The sequence below is a fragment of the Delphinapterus leucas genome, chromosome 1, assembly GCF_059928025.1.
Source record: "Delphinapterus leucas isolate spDelLeu-1000000601 "Yukka" chromosome 1, BTC_Dleu_Yukka2, whole genome shotgun sequence".
NCBI classification, from domain to species: domain Eukaryota; kingdom Metazoa; phylum Chordata; class Mammalia; order Artiodactyla; family Monodontidae; genus Delphinapterus; species Delphinapterus leucas.
The window spans coordinates 55,229,638-55,240,795 of NC_143129.1; the positions used below are offsets into that span (position 1 = coordinate 55,229,638).

General features: G+C 49.4%; 1 protein-coding gene across 1 annotated transcript; it reads right to left on the reverse strand.

The window, feature by feature from the left end:
• Positions 1 to 8,679: 8,679 nt before the first annotated feature.
• On the reverse strand, positions 8,680 to 10,845 carry IER5 (immediate early response 5). Its single transcript, XM_089910367.1, has one exon. The coding sequence runs from the start codon at positions 10,616 to 10,618 to the stop codon at positions 9,641 to 9,643; it is 978 nt and encodes a 325-aa protein (XP_089766493.1). The 5' UTR covers positions 10,619 to 10,845; the 3' UTR covers positions 8,680 to 9,640.
• Between the last annotated feature and the right edge of the window lie 313 nt (positions 10,846 to 11,158).

An 11,158-nucleotide genomic window follows, 5' to 3' on the forward strand; every position in this document is an offset into this window, starting at 1 on the left:
GACAGTTGGATGAGAGGCTGCCCAGCAGGCAGAGGAGCTCATAGAGAATATGGGAAGTCATTAGAGGCTTTTGAGTCAGAGGCTGATAATATCCGAAAACTATATCGTAAGCTGAGTAATCCATTAGTTATTCAGTAGTGCTGGGAGCAGGGAGGTTGAGGGAGCCAGGAGAACGACTGAAGTTGTAAGGGCTGGAAGTTGAGAATGACGAAGACTACAGTGGGGACTGGAAAGGGGATGGAAATGAGCTTCACGGTGGAGGTAGGGCTAGAAGCTTGAGCAAGACGTTTGGATGTGTTTAAGAGGGGGATGCGGGATGAGGTGAGGCCAAGGTCTGCAGCCCTGGTGCCGGAGAAGGAACTCGAATAGAGGAAACAGACCAGGAAGCAGACCAAAGTCATGAGAAGGCACTGGATGCAGGTAGCAGTGGGAAGAGGGCTGCGCGGGAATCTGATAGAGGAGATGATCTCTGCGCGGGAATCTGTTAGAGGAGATGATCTGTTTGTTTTTAGAAATAGCTTCAGCTAATTAGGACAGAAAGCAAACCGACTGGAGGACTTTTGAGCTCTGCGTTGCTTTTGTCTCTTGGTGGTCTAGGCATGGAAAGCCTAACAAGCTATAGGGCCTTATCTTGTCCTATTTTTTTTTTTTTTTTTTTTTTGGCCATGCTGCGCAGCTTGTGGGATCTTAGTTCCCTAACCTAGGATTGAACCCTGGGCCCTCAGCAGTGATAGCGCGGAGTCCTAACCACTGGACCTCCAGGGAATTACATTTTTTTTTCTTTTTCTTTTTGTCCTTTCAAAAATCGTGATGAAGGCTCAGGAAGGAATGGTGCTGCTCGGTAAATCTCTCCTCCAGCTTCAGCACAAAACGATCCCACGCCAAGTAGAGCTATTAATTCTTTTGCATTTCCCCCATGCTCCAGAGGACTTTGCTGGGGGGATAATGCTGTTTCTCCATCTGGAGGGCACTATGTTTTATCAAATACACAGTTCTCAGTTCATTACCTTTTTTCTCCTTCTCACATTCTTCCTGTTTTCTGACTCTGAGTTTATTTTAGTCTCGTGTTTCTCTTGAAATTATCACAGACATCTGTCGCTCCTGCCTTCACCATCCGTCCACCCCTCTCTCCTCTCCCACTCCTACCCTCATCTCCTTAACCTCTCGTCAGTTGCTTTACGAGACCTAAAACTGCTCAGCTTCCCTCCCTCTTCTCAGCATCCAGGGCCTCTTTGTTGGGCACGTCTCAACCTGGTCTCAGTCTCAGACTAACCCTCCATGACACCAAGAATGACAGATGAGGTCAGACTTGCTTGGGAGGGAAGGAAAGGCGAATTTCTTACCCAGGAAACCATGCTCATTCATAACTGGCTTTCCAAATGAGAACAGACTACGTGTGTGTGTGTGTGTGTGTGTGTGTGTTTTCTGCTGACAAAACCCCCAAGCCTGCTTTCCTCAGAGCACATGCCTGCATTCTGATGTTTTAAACTCCGAAAATATAAAGAGGACGAAGCATTAGAAATATACATCTTTAGATTAGTAGCTGGCAGGTGCTGGGGTTTGGGGGAGCGATCCTTTATCCTCCGGGATCCTCTTGCACATTGCTGCCTTGCCATCTGGTAGGCTGGGGTTGAAGCTGCAAGAGTCTTCTTGGGCTGAGAGGCAGGAAATGCAGGCGACTGATCCTAACAAGGTCCCTGGAGTGATTTATTAGCGACTCCAGTCTCCTTTTATTTGACAGGAGAAGGAAAAGAAAGTTGTTTATTCCTTCTGATAAGAGACACTTACTTAGTAGTTTATATATTCAAACCCCATTCACCTCAACAGGCCCTTTCAATTGACGCCGCATCCTCCCTAGCTATCATCCTGGTGCTCTTTCGCCTCTTACGCCAAATTTCGGTGGGGGGGGGGGGGGAAGCCACAGCCGGAGCCTCCACATCCTTCCTTCCACTCCCTTTATGATCAAGTTTTCTCTTCCATCTTCTACCTGAATCTCTCTCAAAATTCACCAGTGACCATGTTTAGTTCAATGTTCCTGTTTTCCGTGACTTGTATGTTGCCCATCTCCCTGTGTAGAAGCCTGATTCCCACCTTTCCACAAACTGATCCTGCTGACAGAGCCTTCTTCCTACTCCAGCCCCTAACTTCATGCTTCCCCTTCACTAGGTCCTTAGCTTCTGCCCTTCTCTCTTGCCTGCAGAGTTTCTTTATGCTGTCAGCTTTAAGGATCATCCCTAAACTCGGCTATGCTCCCCCTGGAGAGCAGCATATGAAAAGGCACAGAAGCCTGCAGCTAGTCCCACATGGCAGGAGGCAGTGTATGAGGAAAGGAACGGCCAGAGGGAGCCAGGCTTGAGTGACCTCAAGGTGAGAAGTTCAAGCTACACACCACCTGACCCCCTGCCACCACCACCCCCATCAGTGGAAATAACTGCTTTTTACTTGATGTGTCATGCAGATCACCTGGGGATCTTGTTAAATGCAGATCCAGTAGGTCTGGGGTGGGGCCTGAGATTTTGCATTTCTGGTAGACTCCCAAATGACCCATGCTGCTGGTCCAAGGACCATACTTTGAGGAGCAAGGGGCTAGATCACACTCACCTATGGTCAGATTTTCTGGGGGGGTTCTGTGTTGTTTATGCATCTCATCTGGAACGTAACCCAACTTGAGGGCCAGGATCCAGTTGTTTGCATCTTTGTATTCCCTACTGATGAGTTCCTTCTGGGTGTTCCTGTAAATACTTAATTGATGGAACCCAGGGCTGAGCTGTTTATATCTTCCGGCTTTGCTTTACAAACACTAATTTATCTTCAAATCACAATCGTGAGGCAAGTGGATACTTTTTTTTTTTTTTAACTACAGATAGAAACCAGGAAAGATGAATGACTCTCCAAGTAGTGAGTCACATTTTCAGATCCTGGCCTACAAGTCCCTGGCTCAGAGGGATCCCAGTCCAGGGGGAATTCCAACACTGCCTCTGCTTGGGTTCTCACCTGCCCAGGCAAGATGCCCCACTCACTCTCTGAACCTTGTTTCCTCTTTCCTGACTGATCCGTAGGAGACCCTCCCCTCCTCACAGAGGAGCTCAGGAGCCTTAAGGAGCGGCAAACTCCATGTTAGGAGGCCAGATACCTCATGCTGAGGTGACTAAAGGGTTGAGAAGCAGACAGCTGTGCCGGCCCACGCGCTGGAATCGTCCACACACTGCATCTTTACAGCTGCTCTCAGCAGTGCAGACTAGGAGCACCTTTTAAAAGACATTCTGAAGAGGGAGTGAGTGAAGTGTAGGGAGAAAACCACAGAAATCACAGAGTAATAACGACCTCAGCATAGCGGCCCATGTACTCTAAGTTCAGCTTCTGAAACTGAATCTTTGGGTTCAGGGATTTCTCCCATGACCATAAAAATAAAAGCAACTCCAGTCTCTAAAGTAGGTCACACAGTTAGAGAGAGAGAGAGAGAGAGAGAAAGGCTCGTGCTTATAAATGCAGATGTCAAGGTGCTTTCACCCTTTTCCAAACCAAAAATAAAAACTTGGAAATTGTCTGAAGAAAACAGGAGGTTCTGGTGCAGCTTGAGAAAAGCCAGGGGGAAGAAAGTGGGAGGGGCGCTCCTGCCCTGGAGAACGTGACTCCACGGCGATCCCCCCCCATCCATGACTGTTCCCACCCCACAGTCTCTCTTCACGATCTCCAGCTCACTTGCTGCCCATCACCTCTGTTGCATGATTCCAGTGGGTTGTAACTATTCCCCACTCCCACTTCTGTTAACTCACTGTAAAAAGTTTCTATTAATCAATCAAAGCCTAGAGAGGAAAGACAAAGCAAAGAAGCACTTTGGGACTTCTCCATTAGAGGAGGCCTGGGGATCCATTTTCTGTTCTAGAAGGCAGCACTGGGAGTTCCAGCAAAGGCAAGGGGGATCTGTGTAGCCCACATTTGGGCTACGCTGACTTTGCCTCTCCTTTCCCCCATCTGGTCCAAGCCAAGCCGGCTTTCAGTGGCTGCTCCTGTTTCTAAGATGGATACTCCCATACCCACCCCCTGCTATTATGCTGGAATCTGGGGTCTGGTGAGGCACCAGGGTTGGACCACCAGCAATCACAGCTGTGGCTTGATCCCTGGGGGGCAGAGTCTCTGGAGACTGCAAGTCTCAAGTTCAAGAAATCCAACTCTGCTCCTTCGTAGCTGGTGGTAGCATTCCCAATCCCAGCTCTTCCCTGTGCCTCAGACCCTTCCCCAGGCAAACGATAAATGTGAGTGCCCTAGGAAGAGGATGGAGGGAGGGGAATCTTAGAAAGACCCAGCAGAGACAGAAAAACAAAACTCCAGCACTGAAGAAAGTATCTGTGCCACAAAGGGCAGGATGATACTGTGACTGGCTAGATGGAAAGAGCCATGCACTTGTGGATCAATTTGGAGAAAGACTCTTAATGGGTGGTGTCCTGGATTCAGGAAAGGCATCAAGTGTGGGGAGTAGCCTAAGGAAATCCTGCCCTCAGAGACAACTTCAGTGCTTTGAGCAGAGGGAACAGAATGGTTTTTTACCTCAGAGAAAGCAAGTTGCCAGCAGCTGCCCTGCCCCAAGACTTGAGAGGTCAAATGAGTTGAAGAGCAAGCGGGTGGGAGCACATAGCTTTGGCACAGCTCTGAGTGCTAGAAAAACTGAAAGGAGCCTTGCCTTGGCATCTAGGGGAATGATTGGGCTGGAGCAGCCTGACAGAAGCCCAGTCCTCAAAGCCCGGGGAGAAAGCAGAGGGCTGGGATCAGGGCTGACTTGGTGCCTAGAAGGGGCGAAAAAGGGACGCTGCATCTCACCTTCATCCTGTAAGTTAGGGATGTGGCTTATGACACAGAGACTTCGTGTGACCAGGTCCCAGAACACTTGATTATATAAGATAAGTAGATCTACCAACAAATATCAACAGGCCTATTTTATAACAGTCTCCTAAGAGAATTGCTACTGGAGAGGCTCGGTGGTGATGACCAGGACCAGCCCTTCTTTCTGCAGCTCCCCAAAGCTGACAGCCAAGACTCTTTCTCACCTGCCCTAAAGCGGGCAGCACCCAGCAGTGGAAACTGCTTCTGATCAGCAGAGTGGGGAGAGGGAGAGGCCCTGTCAGGAATCCAGTCCCTGGAGGCTTCTCCCTCCCTGCTTGTAGAATTCCAAACGTCTGAGATAAACCGCAGGATACAGTCCAGCAACATCCCAATCGGGCTATATTCCTCTGGGAATGAGCAATAGCTAGACAGAGATTTTATTTTTAAAACCCTCATTCCCACTTGGGGCAGGGGGTGGTGGTAGGCACTGGGGAAAACTGTGCTTGGATCAGGAAGGGGGCATTCTGCTAGATGTGCGTATCCTTTTACACTTTTTGTTCTTACATATTCTCTTCTCTAGTGTACCCTCAAGAATTGTTACTGAAAAACTCCTAGGGCCATGAGTTAAGATCACAATGATTCCTAACATCAACTCTGCTTCTACTCTATTTTTCCTCCCAAGGCTTTCCACTGGGTAGAATTTTAAATTTGAACAATGGTTCAAAGGCTGAGAGACAAACTGCTCATTACTGGAAAGAGTGCCAGGAATCCTGGGAAGCAGACCTCACTCCCCACCAGAGTTCTGTACCTAATCGGAAAGGCTTCTTTCATAGTCACGGGAGGGTTAGATTAGTGTTTCTTTTCATTCTCGTCTTCTTTCAGGAACTGCTGGGATAAAAGCAAGCCTAGGAGAATAAAAAAATTCACAAATAGGACAAGAATAAAATATTTAGGGCAAGAGATCAGAAGTTCTTTGGTTATTCAGTGAACTGAACTAACTCTACTTTAAAAAAGTATAAGGAAGTAAACGTCCATCAGACTGCATGTCACAGTGGGTATTAGCCTTTCGACCCCATCTCACAGGCTCTAAGCTGAGTTGTTATGCCTAGCAAGTTGAAGTGATAAAATAGAGCTTTGTCATCATGAAGTCTGTTCCCGATATTTACTCTATCTTTATTCTGAGATGCATTCTACTGAAGTTGTTAGATGGCCCATTCCCTTCCACTTCTCATCCCAAAATCTAATCAGCAGTGAACGGTAGGAACGCAAGAGTTATTATTACCCCGTTAGGTGCCTTAAAGCAAAGCCAGTCACTCCGAAGGGGCAGTTCAAGCTTTCCAGCTTTCTATCATTAGTTCCTTTCCCCAAATACAATCAGTGGTTTCTGAGAAGGAAGACAGGCTTAAAGAGACACAGTTGAGAAGTATTGTACTAAAACTTATCAACTTTATTCACTATTGATGTGATCTTCCTGTAGTACTTGTCAAAAAGCACTTTAAACACCTGGAAGAAAATTTTTTCCCAGACCAGACCTAAGCTTAAATTGATCAAAAAACTCCCGCCCAGAGTTGTCAAGAAGTGGTTAGGTACTAAAACTATGGTTCGTTTCTAGTCACACTGAATCTGATAACCCCATCCTGGCACCAGGAAGGCTCTTTTCCAGGACCTATCAATTAACAGGCTTAAGAAACATTCTATGCTCAAGTAATTCAGGCTAAAAATAACTCTGTGGACTATTTTTTTCTCTACTCATCCACAGAAAGCATTTGTGTGTCAACAAGATCTTTGTTCCTTGAGAGTTTTCACTCCAGCTTACTCCTCCCTGAAAATAGTTGTTTGAGACAATCAGGAAAGTCACAGGGTTGGTGTGAGGCATAGAGAACAGCAAAACTATTCTAAGCTTTGTGCACTGCCAAGTGTCCAGAGGAAAACAAGAATAAAAGAACCCAGAATTCACAGATAGAATTTAAAAACAGACTCTCCTTTCCCCTCCTTTCTTACAAATATACACAGTTCTTTGACCATAACAGATCCGAGTTATACATAGAACTTCTACATTGACAACTAACAATTGCACGCTTACTATACTATGTATGAGGTACTTTTCTAAAAACGTTAGGGCATTAACATTAATTTTCACAACTCTATGAGGTAGGCACAATTATCTCAACTTCGTATCCGAAAAAACTGAGGCACAGAGAGATGAAGTAAGTTGTCCAGGGTCCCTCAGCTAATAAGGGGCAGAGCCAAGATATGAACCCAGGAAGTCTGGCTCCAGGTCCCAGCTCTAACCATGACACATACTGCTTCTACAATCAAACAGATAATGATCTTTACTGATTTCCTACAAAGCTGTATTTCCCTAACTATCAAATATGTCCATTTACCTTCTCTAAATTAAGCAGACACATGGTCCCATGGTTCACCTTAATGTGAAAACAAGGATCAATGGGGATTTTCATCTCAACCAAAACACATCAACTCAAACACACCGAATGTTACCCTCTTTCAAATATAAAGGTGCACTGAGACAGCTGTTCAAGCATAATCATTACTTTCTAGCAACAGGAAATGTTTGCAGAATTAAGGCCCTGGACATCTTCAGTTTAGGCAGCCAGCATGCAACAGATCTCTTGTGGCTATAACAGAACTAGTCTCTGAAAGAAAAACAAACTAATTTTAACAAGACTCTGATTAGGGAATGTTTAATTCTATGAATATATTATTTATGGTGATGAAGCATAACGTAGAAAGTTCCTTAATGAATCGCTAATAAATTTGCAAAAATGTCAAAACACAGGCCTACTCCGCTATGACAGAAGTTCATACCGTCAGGATTTTAGGGAGGGCAAAGCACCATTCATATGCTCCTTCTGCCCAAAGGAAATTACCCTTTCTTAAAGCTTTGTCTAATGTTTCCTCAATTTCTCCCATCTCAAAAACACCCAATTTATTCATAAGATGTTTTAGAACAATTCCGTCTTTTAAAGTGCTATCAACCGTATTTTAAGACACCATTCTCTGATTTGCTTCTGAGACAGATAATTGAATACCTTTCAAAATACTGACCATTCTGCCTTAGACAAAAAGCTCTTAAATGCAGTAATTGTATTTAAAAAAAAAAATAGATGACTTGGCTGTCATCATCGAAGTGTTTGCCATGGCCCAAACACTGATGTCACCCTTTGGGTGACAAAAGCAAATCAGGTTTTGCTAAATAAATTTGTCTAGCCCTCCTTGGCCTACTGGCCTTATCTAGCTTGACACAAGCTATTTCCTTTCACTGACGCATTTACTTTCTACAAATATAATTTAAAAAAATTTTTTTAAAGCACTGAAAATTCCATCCTGACATCCACTGGAATGCAGAGGTAGCCCTGATCAGCTGGGCATGTCAGTCTCATCAGCTTCCTTCATATGTCAGTTTTTTTTCAGTAACAAATTTGAAAGATGACCCATGTGACCTAACAGGAAACTAAAAATTTTAAGTGAAAAACACTTCCGTGGATGGGAAGGGCTTCAGAAGTTGGCACTTAAGTTATTTAATATTAGACACCGTAAGACTGGGCTGTAAAAACTCAAATTGCCTAGACTTTAGGAAAGGCAGTTGCAGTGGCAGGTTTCAAGAAACTGGCATACCACTGATATTAGTATCTAAGAGCACTCCTCTTGATGTGGAGGAGAAATTAAACGTGTCTCTCTTGATACTTAGTGAAGCCAGCAAACAATGTCCCCAGTCTGTGAACCACTGATATTAAGAACCACACCTTCAATTTTCCACGTGGACCATAGTTCCCCTCCTCCCACTTTCCTCCCTCCCAACCCAGACAGGTGATTACAGACAAGGAGGCGGTGAAGTTGCTTCAAAATATTTAATACGTGTTAGACACGTAGTTACATTTTTATACAAAAATCAAAACGACGAAGGAGAAAATACTGTACAAAAACCTTGTCAGCTCCCCCAACCTTTATACAACAAAGACTGGAGTCACTATCTACAAACCCATAAGGTCTTTCCACTTAGGGCTTCTGTCTGTAAACTTTGTTTCCTTAAACAGTTTTTAAAAGCACTGTGTAGTAGGTCTGATCTAGAGCTTTTAAAAAATAAATCTTTTCTCTATAAACTCCGTATTTCCAAGCTTGAAGTCTGCCGTGAAGTTCATCAAGCATTTTCCCTGTGGGGAAGACAAGGGCCGCTAACGCTCCCCTTTCCCAGAGTGATCACAGGGTATAAACGTTTCTTCAGGGAGAGAGAAAGGTGGGGAGGGAGAGAAATACCACAAGCCCCTAGTCCAGACGAAATCCCTCTAGTCTGAGGAAATCCTATGAGGAAACGCCGCTCCTGGCCCCGGTGCGGCTCTAGCTTCACGTGAGGGGTCTGTGTAAAGTCCCTTCTTCCCCCGACAGCGAACGGGGAACTCCCCGGGCCCGGCCTTTCTCGCCGCTTCCTTCTCGGTGCTGCCGGCGGCGGAAAGTCCCTGTCTGCCCCCAACCTCGCAAGCCCAGGGGAAGGGGGGATGCACTCCAGAGCGACAAAATAGTCTTAATTCAACGAGACAAACTAACAGACACAAACACAAAAGTCCACGATCGTGCTCCTCCGACACGCCTCACACTGCCCAGTCTCAAGAGGAGACCCGAGAGGCTCCGCACAGCCGGCCGCCAAGCCCGAGAGCAGTCGGTGCCGCCCGGCGGCACCCGGTCTCCTCCTCGCGCTCGGCGCCGACGGCCTCTGGGGCGTCCTCGCAGCCAGAGAGGCCCAGCCCTCACGTCGGGACGCCCGCTGCTCAATCTCCTTCCCGCTCGGGGACCCGAGGGCTCAGAAGGCCACGATGGCAGTGCTCCAAGGGTTGATGTCTCTCAGCACCGGCTTGTCGCAGCAGATCTGCCCGGGCTCGGCGGCTTCCGGACCGCTCTCCTCTCCCTCCGCTTCCTCCCGGCCGCCCCCGGGGCTTTTCCGTAAGAGTCCCGAGAAGCTGGAACCGAAGATGCTAATGAGGTTAGCCACGTTACCGGTCTCCATCTCCTCCTCCTCCTGCGCGGCCGCCGCCGCCGCCCCGCCCGACTGCTCTTCTGAGTTCCGGCGGGGTTTCTTGAGCGGGGTCGAACCGGGCGCCGGGCGGTCCGCGGGGCCGCCGCCCACGCCCTCCGCGCCGCGCTTCCTGGGGCAGACGGGGGGCGGCACGGGGGGCTCGGGCCCGGCGGGGCTAGGCGCGCGGCAGCCGTCCACGCGGGGAGATGCGCTCATCTTGTCCTCGTCCCCCGGGGGGCAGCCCCAGGGACGGCGCGCTGCCCCAGGCCCCTGGGGGAAGACGTCTGAGCCTCCGGCGGGAACCCCGGCTCCTCCGACCGCCGTCTCTCGCGGTCCCTCCACGCGGCGCCAGGCAGCTTCCGCCGCCTCCGCCTCTCCGCCCTGAAGAGTGTCCCCGGCGCCCGTCACCGGGGCTGCGGGCTCCGCGTCACCCGCCCGTGGCACTTCTAGGACGGCAGGGAGCTCCAGCTGGGGTTCGGGCTCCGGCCAGGCGGCACAGGCGGCCGGCGGAGGTGGCTCCCCCCAGCACGCGGGTGGCCCGGCCACCGACTCCCCAGGCTGCTGCGGCAGCGCCGGGGCCCCCGGGTGACCGGCCAGGTAGAGTCCGGGGCACGGGTCGCTCAGGTAGACCTGGCGGGCGCTGCGGAGCACCAACGAGACCAGGAGGTTCTTGTGCAGCTTGATACCGCCGCGCTGGGCCCGCGAGTTGTAGATTTTGCCCAGGGAGATGCTGACGATGCGGTGAGCCTCCAGTTTGAACTCCATCCTGCCTCGCCTTCCCAGGGCTGGCGCGGAGGTGAGGGAGTGAGCCCCGACCCACCTTCCGAAGCTGAGACGGGAACGATAGGCGTCAACGAGTCCGCCCCGGGGGTGGAACCTGGATCTCTGAAGACTCCGAATAGAAACGGCTCCGGCGACGCGCTCGCAGGCTCTTGCGCCCTCCCCACCTCAGCTTGGCAGCCAGGTTGGGGTCGGGTCGCTAACTAAGGGCAGTCCGGCCTCCGGGCGCCTTATAAAGGCCTCCCGACAGCCAATAGCGAAGGGCCGCCAACCGTTCCGGGGCCGATCGGCGCGCCCTCGTGCGCCTCGCGCGGCCAATCGGAGACCGAGGAGGGGCACCAGGGCCATTCGAACGTTGGTCCCGCGGAGCAGGCTCTTAAAGGGGGCGACGCGCGCGACGCTGACTGGCGGGTCGGGGTCAGTGCTGCGAGCGGCGGGGGCCTGGATGGCCACGGTGTTGTTTGTACTTAAACTTGCTGGCCTGTGTGCTACTTGCCGGAACCAAAGCGAACTAAACCATTCGAA

What these genes read in the sequence shown, in the direction of transcription:
- IER5 (XM_089910367.1), bottom strand. Translation starts at nt 10,618, where the DNA reads ATGGAGTTCAAACTGGAGGCTCACCGCATCGTCAGCATCTCCCTGGGC.